Below are 20,992 nucleotides of genomic sequence, written 5' to 3' on the forward strand. Positions count from 1 at the left end.
AAATGCTATATGATGCCACTGTTGTAGAATGAGGCTGGCATTGGGGTGGGGGTAAGACTGAGAAAAACTGGATGAAATATGTTTATGGCATTGAAGTATATGGGGGAGAGAATATGTTTCATAGTTTTATTGTTTCCTTGACTATGGTTCTCCAGGTTTCATAGGATGTAAAGGTTTATTTTAAAAAGAACAAACTTGAAAGTTTCATCACACTCTTTATTCCTGATTATCAGTAAATTTGGGTGTGTCTTGGTATTGCTGCCTGGGTTTACCCTGCCCGAGAGTCAAGGTGAGACCATAATTTCCTTTGTGATTGGAAAATTCTTAGCCATGTTGTTGAGTCTTTTATTGTCACGTGATTTGGACGGTCATCCTCCAACTCATTGCTGTTAAGTAGAAGCTGATTCCGAACTGACCCTCCAGTTGGGTTTTCATGCACAGGCGGAGAATGCCCAGTTTCCCTCCGCAGGAACACTGGTGGATTTGAACCAATGCAGAGGCATGACCCGGGACTCTCAATACACACATTTTATAGTAGCTTAATAATACAGGTCACCGAAAGAATGCTCATTTCCTTTTCATTTTTTAACCTGTGTGCTGCATTTTGAATATTTTCTATTTACACTACTTCACATTCACAAATCTTCCGTAGAAACATATCAGTTGTATAGATGTGTGTGCTCATTTCAGACATTTTTAGTAGAAGTTTCCTTTTTATTTTTTAATATATTTCACATATCTTCTGTTTATGAGTCATGCTTTTCTGGTTTGTAAAGTCTCTAAGATTCTAAAATGCTGGAGACAGTGTGTTTTATGTTGTCAAAAAGATGTGTTATACTGGGAGAAAGTTCCATTTGGGAGTTAGGCTGTTTTTCGATTATTTTGTCACCTTGAGATATGGAGTTCAGAGGGTTTTTTGCTATGGTTTCAGAGTATCTTCAAGCGTAGTTTATATCTAGTCTTCCCATATCAAAATTTAAGGGATCAATGGTTCAGTTCAGCCAGTTTGAATCCACTAGCTTGCTCATGTGAGGAATATGGGCGGTCTCCTCCACACAGTTTCCTGCCTCAAAAACCCAGTGGAGAGTCAGTTATGAGTTGGCGCAGACGTGATGGTACATATGACAACTGACACTGGTATCACTGAGGGAATCTTTCTTCTTCGTAGTCTGAAAACCATCAAGCTCACGCTTCCTAATAACTTTGCCCATTATCATAGATTTATATCTCTATTTCTGTATACTCAAAACAGAGTCAAAGGACATCAAACAGCATTTCTGGTGTGCTTTTGTTTCATAACTCATTTCTCTATAGCACTCTCCTTTACAGATCTTAACCTCTGCAAATTCCTTAAATCCTGACCTCTCTGTCTTTACCATAATCAGATTACAATCTCTGATTGCAATAGCCTTTCCTGCTTCATTAACTCAAATGTATTTTCTTGGCAAAAAACTTTGCAATGCTAGATTTACCTTCTTTATTTCTTATCTTTTGGAGTTCATAATCCTTTATAATCCTGTCCTGTGTGTGGTTTAGCCTCTGGAAATCAATTATTTCACACATTCAAGTGGTTTTCTATTGTTTAAGTCATGAGGAGAAACCCAGTCCCAGTATTACATCTTGACTGTGATTGCTAACAAATTATATCTTTATTCTAAAAGTGTTCTGCCTAATAGTAACACTGTCATTTGAGACTTGATTTTTCAAAAATTTTGAAATGATCATAGGTAGTTTATAACAATAGATCTATCCCATTATTGGAAATGCTAGAAGAAACTGGAAAGTAAAGTTTATTAAATAAAATTTATATATATTGGATTTAAGTTAATTGAAAATAGTTGAGTCCCTATCTTTGTCATGCACAGTTGAATCAAATCCAATGTATAGCTATTCTATGTACAGCATATAAAACTTACTTAATTCTGTGCCATTCATACAAACTCTGCTGTAAATCTATTGTTATAGTGAATGTGTCAGTTCATCACATTGGGAATTTCCTTTCCTTCACTGACCCTCCACTTTTCCAAGAAAGATTCCTCTTTCTGAAGGACTGTCTCTTCATGGTGAAATTGTGTGAGTAGAAGTCTCACTCTCCTTACCCTAAAGAATACCCATGTTGCCCTTCTTTTAAGAGTTATTTTTGTTCTGTAGATGGATCCTGATATATTCAATACTCTTCACCAACACCACAATGCAATGGTATCAATTCTCCTTTGATCTTTGTTATTCATTGTCTAACTTTCACTTGTAAATAAAGCAATAAAAACACCATGTCAGCTACACCTTACTCTTTGAAATGATCTCTTTTCTCTTTAGCACTTTAAAGAGTTCTTGGGAACAAATTCCCCAGTTGAATACATTGTTTGATTTCTGGACTGTAGCTTCAGTCAGAATCAATTTAGACTCATGGAAAGTGAAATAATTTCAGCTTATCTCTTATGTCTGCCATCATGTTGGTTCTTGGTAAATTTGTGAGGATTTTTGTTTGTTTTGTTGATGTTGATGTGTAAACCATATTTGAAGGCTCCCACTTTTGATCTTGCTCATTAGGTGTTTTAGGTCCTCTGCATAACATAGATTGTTGATGGATTTCAATTATGATTCCATTTTCTTCTTCATATACTGTGGTTAATATATACTGTGAAATGAAAGATTGGAAATTAAAATTTACAGAGAGATTTTTGGAGTGTAAGGTCTATTGCTTTGGGGGGAAAAAAAAGAAGGAAAAAGGACCCTGGATAAACTTGTGAATTACAATAGTAGTTTGGTACACATGAGACGACTTGGATCAAAGTTAACTTGATAGCAATTGGCTGTTGTCAATAAGTAGAGCCACATGGTTGTGCTTTAGAGTTACAGATATGGAATTTATTTACATAAAGTTAGGGGAGAAGTCAGAGATAGGTATTGATATTATAAGTGAGAATGCAGAATACAGTTGTGCCCTAACATTAAATTTGACTCCAGGCCACTCTCAAAGGTTCCTTTGCACCGTTAAGCATGAGTTTGACCTCATTTAACAATTCCTGTGTTTGTGTTCTAACCAGTGTTTAACTACCTAAAAAATAAAATGTCAGCTAGAAGAATTGTTCACCTTTGAAAGTAACTCAAACAAAAGGAAAATAATGTGACTTCTACAGGTTTTATAACCGATATTTGCAGTGCTGGTGGGAAAGATGATCATCAATCTGTTCTAAAGCACAAAAATATCCATCTTTATAGTTTCTTTTTCCCTTTCTTGTGATTGAACTCCACTAAATCATATACAGACACTGTGCTTTAATTTTGAAATATTTACCTTGATTTCTCTTACCTCAGTTGATTTTTACAGCATTTATTTTGAACTAATAGTGCAAATTGTGAGATAAAAATTTAGTTTTTCTTTCATCCAATTTAGCTTAACTAAAATTCATCAAGACACCACTAAAATCCTTATTTTAATTATGTTATATTCTTAAATTTTATTTGAAAAACTAAATATCTAAGAAATTTACCTGCCTACAATGGTATATGTGTAATATGAACAATCTTCTCCCATGTGATTTGCTGACCCATAAGTCCAATGGAGGGCTCTGACTGGAAACAATGAGCAAATGAAGTAAAATTTTCATAGTATCAACAGTTTAATGTAAAACATGTTACTTAATTGCTCTTGATTTCAGCAGTATGTTAGTTCAATATATAGTGAACACATTTTCCAGCATATCCAACTCACATGTCTTTAAGACATTTAGCATTTTCATATTTTAAAAAAAATTTAAAAATCCATAGATGTATTTACTACTTCTCTTCAAAAATAAAAATTTTCTAGAAGAGTCTTCAGTTTGTCACTGACAAAGTGCATCAATCATTGCTGCTGTCATAGATTATGCTGTAGTTGAAATTTTATTTAAAATTTAAGGAATCTTGAAGACATTTTATACGATTATGTCTGGAAATAATACATGGTCAATAAATACTTATATTGTTATAATTATTTATGAAAGTTAACTAACAGCATAGCATTGACCTTTCAATTTGAAAGTTTTCTTCCCAAGAAACTCAGGAATACTTGAAGATTGGAGGTTATCTCAACTCTCTAATAAAAGGCTACTAAACACCATCCTCAGCGAGGCACATGACTGTGACAATGGACCTGAGGATGATAAATATCATGCCCGTGGTGCAGGATAGGGCAGGGTTCAGAACTATCATGATTGCTCTGAGTTGTAGTCCACCTGATAGCACCTAACGGCAAAATAAATATGTGCTGAGAGAAAAGCTGAATTAATGAATTTTAAGACCTTGACAAAATACAAACTTGTAAGTGCTAGAGTACTTTAATCAGAGTTACATTAAGCACAAACAATCTGCCAAGCTTGGAAACCACTTTTGGAAATACTAGTGGTCCTTAGTCAACATAGGAGCAATTAGTTAAATGGATAAATAATGAGGTTGCAAATAGAAATTTCAACACAGACACCCAGTCTAGTAATTTGCTGGTCATTTAGTGGCTTACACTTTTTTGAAATGGACACATGCTATTGCTTTGATTAAAGAGATCATACAGAATGAATTTTGGTTAAATCTTTCTTCTAATTTCAAAGTCATGTTTTCATTAAGTTAAAATGTCTAATTGATATGCTGATTTTAATACTTTTTTTTTCTCTTCTACAGCATCTGTTGATCTAGTGATTAGTTTCTGATAGAAAGGTTCTAATAGTGGAAAAAAGCCAATATGTCACTTTCTAAGATATATAGAAATTAAAATGCATGTATTTAAACTTTAAATGGAGGCTACATTACTATATTTATCATATGACTGTAGAATATCATTGATATAATAAGATGGTTTATTTCATGTACTTATGCAAAATAGATTTTAAAGCAAACACAATTGTAAAATGTCTAGTCATTGTGCATGGCTGAATTCTAGATAAACAAATTATTGATTTATTTATAGTAAATGTCAAGTCATTGTGATTATTCACCTGATGAATTTAACAGCACAGTTTCTACTTTTACATTAGTAAGATTTCTTTGCAAGAAACTCAGTAATACTTAGAGATTTGAGGTTATCTCAGCTAAGTGGGGGAAAATTATTAAAAGCCAGTGACACTTATTATGTCTAATTATTTCCTTTTTGATTGTTTGTTTAAGGGTTAAAACAAGGCGAGCCAACCATGACTGGCAAAACACAGACCAGCAACGTCACCAATAAGAATGACCCCAAGTCCATCAACTCCCGAGTTTTCATCGGAAACCTAAATACAGCCATTGTCAAGAAAGTTGACATTGAAGCCATTTTCTCAAAGTATGGAAAAATAGTGGGCTGCTCAGTGCACAAAGGTTATGCATTCGTACAGTACATGAGTGAACGGCACGCAAGGGCTGCAGTCGCCGGAGAAAATGCCAGGATCATCGCAGGTCAACCACTTGGTAAGCCCCGCTCAGCTACAGATCTTACTCTAATCTCTGCACAGATTTGAGCATGATTTTACTGTTTAAAAACCACTGTTTCCATAGTATTTTAATCTATCTTTTTAACTAATTATAGTACTGCATCTTAGCATTCTTTTTTTTCTTCATATATTATTTAACATGGACATGTTTACTTTTCTCTAATTTTTGTATAGATTGACAAATGTGATAGCAAGGCAGACTTACAATATTTTTATTATCTTTACCAGTTCTGGCAGTCAGACAAATGAATTTTATTTTTAGGTTTAATTTTATTTTATGTGAAATGACATTTATCTTCTAGAAAGCACTTCAATAGATAAACAAGAATTTTCCTTATACTTACAAAACATGCAGTGAAGAAAGTAATATGTGCGTTTTTCTCATTGCCTATTCTTAATATTTTCATGATTGCTGTTACATGCCATTGAGTGAACTACAACTCATCGCAACCCTAGGAACAACAGACCTGAACGCTGTACTATCCTCACAATTTCTGACACCCTCAAGCACACTGATGTAGTCATTGGGTCAGTCCACCTGGTGGAGGATCTTCCTCTCCTCCGCTGTCCTTCTCATTTTAGGGGTTGGTTTTAGGAAAACAAATAAAGGAAGTCAACTTTGAGAAGTGAAGTAATATAACCACTTTTTAAAAAAACGTATTTGGGAACCATTTGTATTGTTTATGTTAAAGCATATGTCATAAGCATATTCCATATGTAATGATCAAATCATAGTATTTTCAAACGTAGAAGAAGAATATAGTCTGAAATAAAATTGAAAAGACTTGAGATAAAATATTCTGTAAGCAACATGCGGACAAAAATATAAGTAAACAATCTTTTACATGTCTTTCTAATAAGAGAAAGCATATTCCATCTTGATCCATGTGTAAAACTGATTAGTAATATCTTTTGCTGAATATCCAGTAGGTATGCCAGTTTTATCTACCCCAAACTAAACTCCATTTTCCTGACCTTTAAACTGCTCCAGGCTTCTCCCTCTCAATAAGCAAATATTATTTGTCCAAATTTTCTAATAAAATTCTGTTTCAACCTTGATTCTTCTCTTCTTGCCCAATTCAATTAATTTCTCAACAATTTGATCTGATACAAATTCAACCAGCTTTTAATTTTATACAAATACCCATCTTGTACAGGCCAATGAGAGAAACTTTGTTTGTTTGTTTGTTTTATTTAAATTTATTGTTAATTTCAGTAAAAATTTACAGAGACTTTGGATTTCCATTCATTCATTGTTGCACTTTTCTCCCCTCCCAACCCTCCCCCCTAGTGCACTATCCTCTTGGAAAAGTAAAAGAAAAATTCTTTCATTGTTTTACAAACCCTCCCCGAGGTCCACTCTACCATGTAGCCCTCGCTGTAGACTCCTGTCATGACAAAAATACCTAATCACATATCTCTTTTAAACAGCCTATCACAGTATCTTTTATATCTTGTTCTTAACTTTAATCCCTTTCCATCTCATCCAGAAAAACTCTGATGGCCTATTGGGTAAAGAGTTACACTGCCAACCAAAAGGTAAGCAGTTCAAATCTACCAGGTGTTCTGTGAGGAAAAAAAAAGTCCAGTCTCCTCATGTGCACCTTGTTGTTGCTGTTGATTGCCTTCAAATCAAGCACAACTCATAGAGACCCTATGAACAACAGGCCCAAAGCCCCTCTACAACTGTCAACATTTTTCAAAGTCATAGAGTTTCTGGTGTCATGTTATTTATGAAGTGGATGCTTAGTGCCTCTGAAAACCAGCTGGAGGTTTAGCTCTGAGTCAGTTCCAACTCAGTGGTATACAACAACAGTGGCTCTGTGGCAGAGAGACTTGGAAATATATTCCATAAAGATTACAGCCAAGAAATGCTAACTGGGCAATCCTGTACTAATACATGAATTCCCTATAAGTTGAAAATTGGCTTGACAATAATACCTAGTACCACCATGGTAATTATAATAGTCCACAGTGCCATATCTTCAGCGCTGATTCCTTCCCTCCCTGCCTTGCTTACACCGCTCTCATAAGTCTGACCATGTTAGTTTGCCTTAAATATTCCTAGACTGGTCAGATTTCAGAAGCATTAGTCTATCTCTTGTTATTATTTACTCTGTTCAATACTGTGATAAAAATTAACTTTTGTAGAGAAGTCACTCCAAAGGGTAAAAATAGTGTTCTGTCTCCTTCCCTTCCCTCTTACTTCACTATTATGTTGTTTTGTTTTGGCTTGATTTTTTTTTTTGTCACAGCTCCCATATATTGTGGAATTATATATTTGAATTTATGATATTACTGATTTTGTGTCCACAGGCTTAAAGATCAATTTAAGAAAGCAAAAATACCCAGCTCACTGTTGTTTAGTCAGTTCTGACTCATTAAAGTAGAACTCTTTCATAAATTTCAGAGGTTATACATTTTTACATGAGCCACACCATGAGTGGTTGGTGGATTTGAACCACTGACCTTTTAGTTAGCAGCTCAACATTTAACCCATTGTGCCACTAGGGAATGCTGAAACAAATATAAAAGAAACAGCCAAAAAGTACAGATAAATAAATTGGAAGTGTGACAAATATAGTAAAAACTGTACTGTTTTTAAAAGTCATTAGGAAAAGAGGAAATTTTGGAATTTATTTAAATAAGAATACAATCTGAGACCAAAGACTTGGGCAAAATGATATTTTTACATAAGTGCTGTCTGTAGTAGGGGCGATGACAATTCAGTAATAAACTTCTTGTGTTTGGTTTTGAAGGAAGCTGGCCAAAGCATCTCATGTACAGCCATTACCCCTCACCTGTATGTTGTTATAGTTCTGAACAGATGTTATTAGAACATTCAGATTAAAAGTGAGCATGAATAAAGATCTGGAAATCTACTTCTAAAAATCAGCCCCTCCAAAACCACCATCTCTCTATTGATCACAATGTTCTGATCTGCAACTCCTTACAGAGATAGAGAGCATTTTAATATGTTGTGTACAAGTCAACCATGAACCAGAAGCCTGACTGACAATCTCATAACTCAGTGCTAAAAAATCATGCTGCCACCCCGAAAGTACATGATTCGAATCCACCAGCTACTATACAACAGAAAGATGGACAGTCTCCTCTCATGCAATTTACTGCCTCTGAAACCCACTGGAGGATTAGTTATGAGTCACTTCTGACTTGATGGTACATAATAATTACAAGACTTATAGACTCAAAATAATTATTATCAGAAAGCAGTATAACTTTAATTGATATTATTTTTATGTGTATAATATGATAATGCTTTCAAAAAACCTGTCAAATTTCATTTGTCTTTTTTTTCTCACTTAATCTCCTCATTCTGCTTACTCGCCTTCATATTGGAGATATTTTTACCAATTTATTTTCTTCTATTAAGTTGAAATTCTTTATTTCAGAGTCATATTTCAGCCACTTTTGAGGGGAGGCTTCATATATTGCCTGCTACTTACTTTCCATGAAACTAGTATGTATCTTGCAGAAATACATTTGATTTGTTTTCTCCTTAATTACTAAAATAAAATGTATTAAAATTCTAGTTAATTCGTTAGTGAAAAGAGGCTATCTTATTGAATTCATTTTTCTAATACTCTTCAATGAATTGTTATCATTTTGAGAGTAATGAAACCATGAAAGAGCTATATCCATGCTATATTAATGTCCCTCTTACACAAACTCAAGTAGAAAAACAATGATAACACAAAATCAATTTGCACTGAGAAACAGAATTAAATTGTACCTCTAATAAGATGACATTTCTCATTCCCAATCATTCCTCTTACACTCTCTCAAATGTGTCCCCAGGTTAATCTTGGGACATATATCTTAGTCGGCTTTAATCATACCATCTGTCTGAACCCAAGTCAAAGATATCATTTTTTTTAAATAAAATTTAGTTTGCCACTGCTTCTACCTAAACTGGATATACGTAACCTTGTAACATCTTTTTTGAGTCATGTGTCTGGAATATACTCACCTTCTCTTAAACAAAACTTGCAAGTTATTCTTTAAGAAGTCAGTTCCTCAGTCAGGTCCTGAATAAGGTTTACAACTTTTCAGGAGATGCATCTAATTAAAGGTTTAAGTACTGTATCTTTGTTTTTGGTAATATGAGAAGAACTTTGTTTCAGGAAAAATCAATTACTAGTTAAATTTTTACTCTCAAATTGATATTTTAGATGTTCAGTCCCATGTTACCCTTTACATTTTTAGGATGAAGTGAAGACTTCATGGATCAAATCAGTGACATATGCACTTGACCTTCATGTAACATAGCCTCTCTAATTGTTTTTCTTTCTCTCAAAAGTAGAGGAAAGGGAAATGAATACTCAGTTGTTGCTGTTGATTACTGTTGAGTCGAGCATGACTCATAGCAACCCTTTGAACAAAAGACTTGAGGCCTTTCTATAACTATAGTCATTTCCCAAATTCATAGAGTTTCCAGAGGCATGTTTTTTTTAGGACGTAGATGCCACTTCTGCTTCCAATTAATCAATATTAAATCATCCAGTAGGCTACTACATTGTTATCATGTTTGATCTCAAATAATGTATTCCCGTATATTCTTTCTGAATAAGAACAACATCATTAATATCACTTTATGTTTGAAAACTCTATATGCTATTTAGATATAATAGTGATACCAGGAAAATGTAAGCATTATTGGTGAATACTTACAGTTCTATGGACATTACATCTATACTCCTTAAATGAGAATGTGCTACAGGTGCAATTAAACCTGTTATTGTTGTACTTAGGTGCCGTCAAGTCGACCACGACTCATAATGACCCCATGTACAATAGCTCAGAACCCTGCTCTGTCCTAGGCCAATCTCACTGTCTCTCACACACCTGCCCTTTCTATCCCAGTTATGGTGTCTGTCCATTTCATTTGGGATCACTCTACCCTTCCAAGCAGGATGTCCTTCTCCAAGGACTGGGAACATGCCCAAAGTATGTGAGACAGAACCTTAAAATCCTTGCCTCCAAGGATCAGCCAAGCTTCACCATTTCTATAGCTTATTTGGTATTTCAATACTCTTCTCCAGCACTACAACTCAAAGGCAGCAATTCTTCTGTCCTCCTGTGTCCATTGTCCAACTCCCTGATGCATAACAGATTCATAACAATTCTTCTGTCCTTCTGAGTCCATTGTCCAACTCCCTGATGCATAACAGATAACTGCAAAGACCATGGCCTGAATCAGGTGCCCCCTAGTCTCTAGACTGATATTATTACTCTTTAGCACTCTGGAGAAATATGACACCACATTTTCCTAATGCATTTCTTCTTTTGATTTCCTGACTTCGGGTGATTATGGAACCAGGCAAGCTGAAATTGTTAACAATCTCACTCTCTTCTCCATCTGTCATGATGCTGCCAATGGGCCCAGTGGTGAGAATCTTAATTTTCTTGAAATTGAGTTTCAATCCATACTGTAGACTATAGTCCTTGACTCTCTGAAGCAAACAGCACATATTAAATATTGATGTCATTTACAACTATTTTGTCTGTTAAAGAAAAGGAGCAGTTGCAAAGTTGTAAGCTTAGAAATGATACGGTGAAACATCTTTCACTGACGGAATAATGTCAGCATTGCAGTGGTTGGCTTAGAATGATATAAAAGTAGGACATGTGCTTGGAAGCTATTGAAAGAATTCCAATTTCAAATTATGAAAATAGGTCATAGTGTAAAGTCTTGGTTTCGTTTTGTCACTTGTATTTTTTTTATTCTTTTATTTCGCAGTACAACATGCTATTCTGCCACAACTCCATATCTTTGTTTTTCACTCTTATTTATTGAATCAGTTTCTAAAATTCTAAAGTGCATCACATAAAAACACACCACTAATTATTTTAAAATATATCCATTTAATCAATGTGAAGATGACCTCTATGAATGTTTATGAACAGTCAAGTTCTACTCCATAAAATCATTTCCCTAAAAGACATATAATATGCAGACTGTTAAGATACTATTTTACCTTGGGTAGTATTTTACCTTAGAGTAAAATGCCCATTACAGCAATCACTGTGTCAGTCCACCTGGTTGAGTATCTTCCTCTCCTTTGCTGACCCTCCACCTTTACAAGTATCACGTCCCTCTCCAGGGAAGAGCCCCTCGTAGTACATGACCAAATTAAGTGAAGCGAAGCCTCATCATCCTTGCCTCCACAGAGCCACCCCAGCTGCACCATCTCTAAGACATATTTCTTGTCCATGGGATGTTGGGCTCTATTCTCCAACACCACAGCTCAAAGGTGTCAATTCTTCTTCTTTTATACTTACTCATTGTCCAGCTCTCAGATACATATCAAATGATAAGAAAGACCATGACCTGAATCAGACATGCCATGGTCCTCAAACTGACATCATGACACTTCATTAATTTAGAGAGGTTTCTTAACTTCATAGACAATAATAAAAACACTGCTAAAATTGATGTAGTTAAACTTTCCCCTTATATTTCTTGCAATTTATTATTAAAGCCTATCTTAGATGTGTGTGTGTGTGAGAGAGGGGTAAACCTTCATTTCAAGTGTACATCTACCTGTTTTGAAATTTCAAATTTCAGAACTACCTCAGAAACAGGTTTGAGGTCTTTAACACCAATGAGCAAAGACCAGATGAGCTGTGGAAGGATATCAGGAATATCACCCATGAAGAATGCAAAAGGTCATTACAAAGGCAGAGAAGGGAAAAAAAGACCAAAATAGATGTCAGAAGAAACTCTGAATCTTGCACTAGAGTGTTGAGAAGCCAAAGCAAAGGGAAGAAATCAAGAAACAAAGGAGCAGAACAGAAGATTTCTAAGGTCAGCAAAGGAAGACGAAACAAAATATTATAATGAAATGTGCAAAGAGCTGGAGTCAGAAAAAAAAAACAAAGGGGCAGAATTCACTCAAAATGTCTTAAGCTGAAGGAATTGAAGAACAAATTCAAGCCTCGAGTTTCAATGCTTAAGGATACTATAGGCATAATATTGAATGATCCAGGAAGCATTAAAGGAAGATGGAAGGAGTAGACAGGAATTGAATACAGAAGAATTGCCTTAAAACAACGTGTGAACAAGAGCCTACGGTGATGAAGGAAGAAGTTCAAGTTGCTCTGAAGGAATTTGCAAAAAACAAGGCCCCAGTAATTGATGACATACCAGTTGACGTATTTTGACAAACAGATGCTGCACTAGATGCACTTATCAAGTTGTGCCAAGAAATCCGGAGGACAACCACCTGGCCAATTGACTGGCAAAAATCTATAATTGTTCCTATTCCAAAGGAAGGTAACCTGACAGAGTGCGGAATTTATCAAACAATATCATTAATGTCACATGCAAGAAAAAGTCTGCTGAAAATTTCCAACAACAACTGGAATAACACATCAGCAGAGAACTAACAGATGTTCAGACTGGATTTAAAAGAGGTTGTGGTACTAGGGTTAGTATAGTTAATGTTAGATGGATCTTGGCTGAAAGCAGAGAGTACTAGAGGAATGTTTGTGTTTTGTTCACTTTGTAAAGGTATTTCTGGCTGACTGTGAGAAGAATGGGAATCCCAGAACACTTGGTTGTGCTTATGTGAAACCTATATGTGGACCAGGAGGCAGTCATCAAAACTGAACAAGGAAACAATGCATGGTTTAAAATTAGGAAGGATGTACACCAGGGACGTGTCCTATATCCATACCTTTTCAACCTATGTGTAGAACAGACCATCCGGGAGGCTGAGAAGAGGAATGTGGCATCACAATTGGAGGAAGATCCATCAATAACCTGCATTATGCAGATGACACAACCTTGCTTGCTGAAACTGAAGAGGACCTGAAGCACTTGCTGCAGAGCTCAAGACTGTAATCTTCAGTATGGATTCATGCTCAACATTAAGAAAACAAGGATTCTCACCACTGGACCAATTGGCAGCATCATAGTAAATGGTGAAGAGATTGAGATTGTTAACAGGTTTAGTTTGCTTAGCTACACAATCAACACTCTTGGTAGCAGCAGCCAGGAAATCAGAAGATGAATTGCGTTGGAAAAGTCTGCTGTCAAGGACATCTCCAGAGTACTGAAAAATGAGGTCAGTCTTCAGGAGACTAAGGTGACCTGATCCAAGCCATGGTCTTCACAATTAAGTTTTTTGCATTAGAAAGCTAGACAATGACTAGGGATGATAGAAGGAGAATTAATGCTCTTGAGCTGTAGTGCTGGAGAAGAGTTCTGAGTTTACCATGAACTGTTAAGAGAACAAACAGGTTTTTCCTAAAGAGGTTGAAACCAGGCTGCTCCTTGGAGGCAAGTATTCTGAAGCCCCATCTGACATACTTTGGACATGTTGCAAAGAGGGACCAGTTCTTGGAGAGGGACATTGTGCTTGCGAGGGTGGAGGAATAGCGCAGGCGGGGAAGACCCTCAGTGAGATGGATTGACTCAATGACTGGAAAAAGGGGGTAAGTGTATCAGAGACGGTGAGGTTGGATCAGGATAGAGAAGGGTTCAGAGCTGTTGTACATAGGGTCACTATGAGTCACAGGAGACTTGATGACACATAACAACAACAATATCTACCTGTATTTGTGCTATTCAGTCTGAGATTTATGTCTTTGTTCCTAATTCATTCATGCAACTTCATGCATTCCAGGACTCCGTGCCTTGATTTTGTCCTACATGGTGAGACATTTCTCAGGTCTACCCTTTCCCAGCGAAATCTCTATCCCTCATTTGCAGATCAGTGTCAACTACCTGAGGAAGTTTTCCTGAGAAACATCTGCTAACGTATGACCTATCTCTGGAACAGTTCATTGTGTTTAATAAAGTTTAATAAAGTTAAAGGACTTTAAATTTAACTAGTTTCAAGATGTCAATAGATTTAAACTGTTACTAATATTGGACAATTTTTAACATTTATTCTTCATTTAGTCCTTAGGTTTTCCCCCATCTAATTACAATATTTGAAGGGTAGAATAGTATTTAAATGTTTAGCAAAGACAATTTTTGTATGAGAGGTCACAGATATTAAAAAAGAAAAGTATCCTGCAGAGGTTGAGTCTAAGTCTAGATTAGTGCCATTTTTGTATCTACTGATTACACTGGCTTGATTACACAGATGCTATAAATAAACATTTGTCATATATTTCCTTCCCTCTTATAATTATTTCACTGTTAAGACACTTGTAAAATACACAACTTGTGAACTTACCAACTCAGTTATTTCTAATAAGAGGATCCAAACAAATAATCTCTATAAATCAAACAAGTCTGACTTGAGACTATATTGAGAACAATACATAAAATAGACATTTATTTTAAGAAGGAAATACTGAAAATACATGACCAGATGTTTGAGAGTAGCACCAAATGAATACAAAGGTAAAAAAATAAAAAAGTAGTAAAATCTGTACCCTAAGACTAATAAATTAAAAATAGTTTTATTGCTGTTACAATTTTATACTCATTCTGATCATTTAAAAATAGAAATAATTACAGCATCCTCTGATTAAACCTCCAGCGATTTCCCTTTGAAAGGGGGTGAGGGGGATTGAAACCTTTACAGTGACCTACAGCTTTCTATAGGATTTGTATCTAGCTCATCTGTGTTCTCACGTCATAGCCCTCTCATCATGTATCCCTCTGTTCCTCCTGCAATGCTGTAAAGTAAGAATTTTTTTGTCAGGTGTTTGAAGCATTTCAAATACGTTCTCTCGACTGAGCCTTTTCTCATGTAATCTTGACTGTCTGAAATGTCTTCTCTTAACTGCCTTACCAGCTCTCCATTTCTTCATTCTTCAGCTCCCCTCTACCAAAGGTTTCAACGTTCAGATAGTGGTTCTAATATCATTCCTTTTGATAAATCCACCATAATCCCTCGAACTTGTCAGAAATCTTATTTTCTTTTCTAGCTTATATCTTGGTTTTAATTGTGTTTTTTTATTTACCATTTTTAATTGAAATGTGGCTCCATTTGGGATATAAACTTCATTAAAGCGTTGATCATATAGGTTTTTACTTACCCTGCACATAACAGAGTACTGAGACTTCTGTGGAAAGAACTCACTGTCTATGTATGTTGGATGATTGGATAGCTCAGTAAGTGGAAGAATGGATGACTTGGCTAAGAATTATGGCTAATGAAAAACGTACAATGTTTTCCATTAACCACAAATGTCTTAAATTCCAATCTTTTCATAGTTTTTCTTTCTTAATAGATAGATATTTCCATAGAAATTAATCATCAAAGCTCTTTTCTACTTATATTTTATTTATACAGTAATGCTGAGATATAAATAAATCACTTACTTATACCCATTTTGCTGACAATAAATTCACACTCACTAAACTGCCATAGATCATACCAAGGTAAGATATCACCTTGTAGCTTTTAACCCTAATTATTTTTTTTCTGTTTATTTAAGCTAATATTCCCCCCATATCAAGATAACCATGTACTTTTTTTTTTTTTCAAACCAGAATACTTCGGAAAGTGTAAAGGAATATTGTCTCTGATCATGGCAGAATAGTCTGTGTCCACCAGCAGGTTTATGGGGGAAAAGATGAGTCATCTCCTTCTGTTGCATCTTACAGCCTCAGACGGCCAATGCACCTCAATATCAGTGCAACAGACTCAACAACAGTTATGAGTGAGTGAGTGATCTTGGATGAACTGGAATATATGACTACTACCTTTATTATTTCTTACTTGTACTCAAAGGAGGATTGATAGCCAATCTGATCTTTCTGATAGAATAAATATTGCATAAGGTAAACTCTGACATTTAAATAGTTAATAACAATAATAATTATATATATAATTCTCACGCAAAATATAGTTAGTGTGCTGTGTTTGGGGGCCAATGTGTTCAGAACAGAGTCTCTGTTTTTGCTCATTCCAAACCAAGCAGTAGGAAACCTCAATATCTTTCAGTAAGCAACTCCAATGATTTCCCTGCATTTTTCCTTTACTATCAGTAAAGGAAAGAAATGAAGTGGCCTTTGTGTGATACTAGCCTGGAAGTGGTGCTCATCCCGTATGCTCACATAGCATTAATTTCTAGACCCATACAAATTTTTTCACCAGCAGTAACTGTGTTAACAGGAAAAATACAAACCTTTGATGAATAGTTAGCTTCTTTATCATTCAAAATTAAATATACTTGAGGAAGTTATTTTATGTTCATTGTCAATCCGTTTCCTCACCTGTAATAATAGAAATTGTAGCACTTATTCATAAAATAATCATACATAACTGATACATGTTTGTAAAACAATTAGGATCTCCTGCACATGGTGTATGTTATTGCTAGGTGCTATAGAATCTGTGATGAGCTATATACAACTTGTGATGACCTATATAAAATGTAACAAAATGTTACCCATTTGGATGTCACCTTTATAATCATATTTATGTGTAAGTACATTAAGGGTTTTCGCTTTCTTTTTACTGACTCCACTTTGTCACACTTGATGTATTTTTTCTAGCAATTCATAAGTAAGCTGAAGTCTTATCATCTTAGGCATATTTTGGTTGTATCTAAGGCTGATTTGTCCATTTATTTGACAGTTTATGGTACATTCAATATCCTTTATCAACACTATAATTTTAATTTATCAAGTCTTCTTTATTTTTAATTATACCATATGATACATGCCATATGCTAAAAATTTACCCCTGAAAAATTAAATCTCTAGACTCATTCTGGTTCTATGGGAAATCCTCTTATTTTCTGGCTGCATCATACTGGAGAGACTGAATAGATGGCACAAGCACAAGAGGGCAATACTGGCAGAGTCAGTAATTGCTGAGAGCAAGACATTAGTTCAGATGATTACAGGTGTGATGCAAAAGACTCTTTAGGGAAGGAAATTAATGCTAAAAGGATGAGTAGGTATGAAAAGGTAATTCCAGGTGAATGAAGCATTATACTTGGAATCCTTATTTAAGCAGAGGTGATTAAAGTCCTATGGATGACAATTCAGGGTCAGGAAGAGTGGGGAGAGGTGAATTGATGTCAGACTGCACAGCATCCTATCGTGGGTGACGTAATTATGGGCCCAGGTGTGAAGATCTCCTTAAGGGATTGTATTCATCGTCATAAATATTTGTTTTGAAATTACATTTATATTTAACTGCCATTTGTCTTATTGTTATGGTCTGAATTTTTCACATACGTTTTTAATGTGCCTGGATATTTCCTCACAATTGAATTAATCAGATACTTTTTTTAAAATTTTATTATTTTTGTGTGCGTGTACCGTCAAATCAGATCTGACTGGTACAGGAGGAGATTGTTCCTCCTTCCCCAGCAGAGCATCTGGTGGATTTGAACCATGCGCCTCTGGGATTGTAGTTGCAGCTCCTTGCCACTAGGCCACCAGAGCTCCCTCAGATACTTTTTTATTCATTTACCATAAAATCATTTTTTACTCTTGGGAGAATATCAACCTGAGTTAGGTTCCCTGAAAAGAAATTATTGTTCTCTTTAATATAGTAGTGTGTATCCCCTCCTGTTATAGGGGAGGCTGGGCTTTGATCCCCTGATGAGGAGGCACACATCCTTAACGGAGATCCCTTGGCTTAGTGGTAAGAAGTCGCCAACTGAAAGACAGGCAGTTTGAACCCACCAACTGCTCCTCCTTTACTATTTACTCTGAAAACTCTCTGGAGAGTCAAGTGTGAGTCAGTTCTGAGTTAATTATATACACCAACAACACTGAGATATTAATTTACTTATTAATTTATTATAAAATAATGAATTTTCTTTTATTGGAAGAATACCAACAGAAATTGTTACAAACTGTTTACCTATTTTGTAATGTAATTCTCTGCCATTAAGTCCCATAAGATCAGTACTTCATAGTTTCTAGTAAATATAGCAACACAAATCCTTAAAGCAAAGCTTTTCAAACATGACATTATTGACATTTAGGGACAGCTACATCTCTTTGTGGGAAGTAGCTGCCTGGTACATTGGGGAATGTTACTGGTGTTCCTTGCTTCTACCCATTAAATGCCCATACCACATTTCTCCAGGGTGAACAAAAAACCCATGTATAGATGTTACAATAAAGACATTTAGTGGGGCCAGTGAAATAGCCCCAGGGTAAGGAGTCCTGCTTTGGAATAAACATACTGAAATCCATTAATTTTTCCAGACATGTCATAAGAATTTTAGTCGAGATCAGCTATATAAAAGTAATGCTTTGAGTTATTTTGACAATAACTTATACTTTACAACAAAGATAAATAAATATTCCTCAGTTGTCCAGAAAGGAAAACTCAATATATTTATTGCAAAGCAATTATGAAAATACATCATGATCATAACTTATTAGTCATATCATGGAGTGTTTTTTTTGTTTTCCTTTTTAAGACCTCAAAGGCAGTAAATAAATTTATCTATTTACTGTATCTTATTCAGTTTATATGTTTATGGATTTATTAATTTTGAAGATAAAGCAAAAATCCTCCTCTTAATGTCTTTGGTATATTAAACTTTAGGGATAAGATCTTTTCTATTCAATCTCCACAGCTCAAATTGTCAGATCACAACTAAAGAAAAAGTGGCAGCAAGAAAAATATGTAAATGAAAAATGCTGAGTTCTGAGACGACTCAGACACTCAGAGTGATCTTAAAAAATATATTATTCTACAGTGCACTGAAATCTTGTTAAGACAAAGAAAGAAAGAGCTGCAGCATCCTCAGTTGTTGTCTCTTTGACAAGCACATTAGTTCTAGCCTCCCTTCTGTCTTATTTCGTTATCTGAAGGATTACTCTCCTTGCATATGCCTTCAGGTGCAAATTAGATGCAGTGTCTGAGCATCTTCTAAGGACAGATTGACAGCGAGCCTAGGGTGAAATAATGGTTATGGAAGATCCTTTCAGACAGTGTAGTCTATTGTAGAACCCCTTGAGATGTGTTTAAACCTTGTAGGGGTTTCTAAGTCATGAAAATGTTGTAGAAAACATCTAAAGAATGCTGCAAGCAATAAAGAATACTTTTAGAAAGGCTTCGTTATATAATACTATTACCATTTGGAATGATAAAAAAATATAAAGAAAAAGATGGTTTGCGTTCTCTTTAGTGTCTAAGGAACATACTGTCCTCACATTTTCTGAACTTGATAGTTTGCCATGGCTTTGAAGTCCTAAGGTATAAATCATAAATTAATCCTTAAGTAAATGTGAACATTAGCTGTAAGGAGCGTAAGGAAATATTTTTCTTCATAAATATGATAATTTTTTAAGAATTTCTGAAACTATTCACCCTTGCAATTGTCTTTCTCTACTAAAGGAATGCCCAGGCTTTTTTGATATATATTTTACGCATCTGATTTCTCAGTGGATTTTTATGCTATACAGATACTCAAAATTGTCATCAGTGGCAGAACTTTATATACTGATATCTATTATATATGATTAAAAACATCTATCCAGAAGACTATGGAAAGTCTTGAATGGTATATGAATAAGGATAAAGCATTGCTTGTGAGACTGAATTCAATATAAGTCACTTTTATTTCCTCTATCTATGGTGAGTAGAAATATGTTCCTATTCCAGAGCAGTAGCTTGTGGTGAAAGCATTTTATTTATATTTTATTTTCTCTCATCAACATTCTCAAAGAAGTTCAAAATACATTGTATTACACTTTTAAAAATACCCTTTCAACATCCTTCATGGAAGCTAGATAATAGATTTCATTTATTTTATTGTACAAATAAGGAAACTTTGTTAAGTGCAGAGTGTTAAGAGAACATGATTTCATGAAATAAAAATTTGGAATGGCTTTCTCAAAATTTGCAGTAGCACTGTGTTTTCCTTACTTGTGCCACCTAAAGGATGCTTATCAGTCAAATCTACATATTCTATAGAGTAATTGAGAAGCCGTCTCTCTCTTCTTCCCTATCAGCACTGTCATCAATTAATATGTATTAAAAACCTCACTCAGTGGGCTATAAAACACAACACACATTTCAAGTTTTCAGTAATTAAACAGAGCTATTTAAAATGCTGTAAACAAATGCTAATTAGCAAGCCTCCACGATAGAGTGAATTATAGAACTAACCGTCTGTCAGCCAGAGAGATACATGGCCTCACATATGATAGAGAGGCAGGGGATTTGCTTTATGCTTCCCAAATTGGTTATTTGACTCAATCACTGAACTAAATTAGTGAAAGCAGAGGTAGATATTGTCCGTGGGTAATTGCTTCATGCAAGTTATCTCTGGGAAACTCCTGGGCAACATTTGGAAGAATTTTTATTAGTTCTAACTTAACTTATAACTTATTCCTTAGTACAAAGCTGGGCATAGTAGCAGATAAAATGCAGTGGAGGCTCAAGTTGTCCTCTAAATTCTGGAAGTAAAATTCATGAAAGTCACTAGTGAACTGTTTTTGGAATTTATAGAATTCAGAATTCTATAAATGCTTATTCTCTCATTGCCTGTGTGGAATTCAGTATATGCCTGCCAAGATAATACAATAGCTCTAAAGGGTCATAGAAGCAACAATATCCCGCCAGAGTAAAATAAAATTTAAGTGT

The 20,992-nt window shown here is 35.1% G+C and overlaps 1 protein-coding gene across 3 annotated transcripts in view; it reads left to right on the plus strand.

Annotated features, from left to right (window-relative positions):
• Positions 1-20,992, plus strand: part of LOC102863830 (RNA-binding Raly-like protein-like) — a 973,734-nt gene that overhangs the window by 449,951 nt on the left and 502,791 nt on the right. For 2 of the 3 annotated variants that reach the window (XM_006880505.1, XM_006880506.1), the window contains one exon: positions 5,140-5,418. In XM_006880505.1, coding sequence (XP_006880567.1) covers positions 5,163-5,418 — 256 coding nt within the window. In that variant the 5' untranslated portion in view covers positions 5,140-5,162. Of the gene's footprint in view, positions 1-1,093; positions 1,110-5,139; positions 5,419-20,992 lie in introns of those variants that run through there. The other variant, XM_006880504.1, reaches the window with a different exon arrangement.

This window comes from Elephantulus edwardii, unplaced genomic scaffold (genome assembly GCF_000299155.1).
Source record: "Elephantulus edwardii isolate Elephantulus edwardi_28Jun2011 unplaced genomic scaffold, EleEdw1.0 scaffold00008, whole genome shotgun sequence".
Classification (NCBI taxonomy): domain Eukaryota; kingdom Metazoa; phylum Chordata; class Mammalia; order Macroscelidea; family Macroscelididae; genus Elephantulus; species Elephantulus edwardii.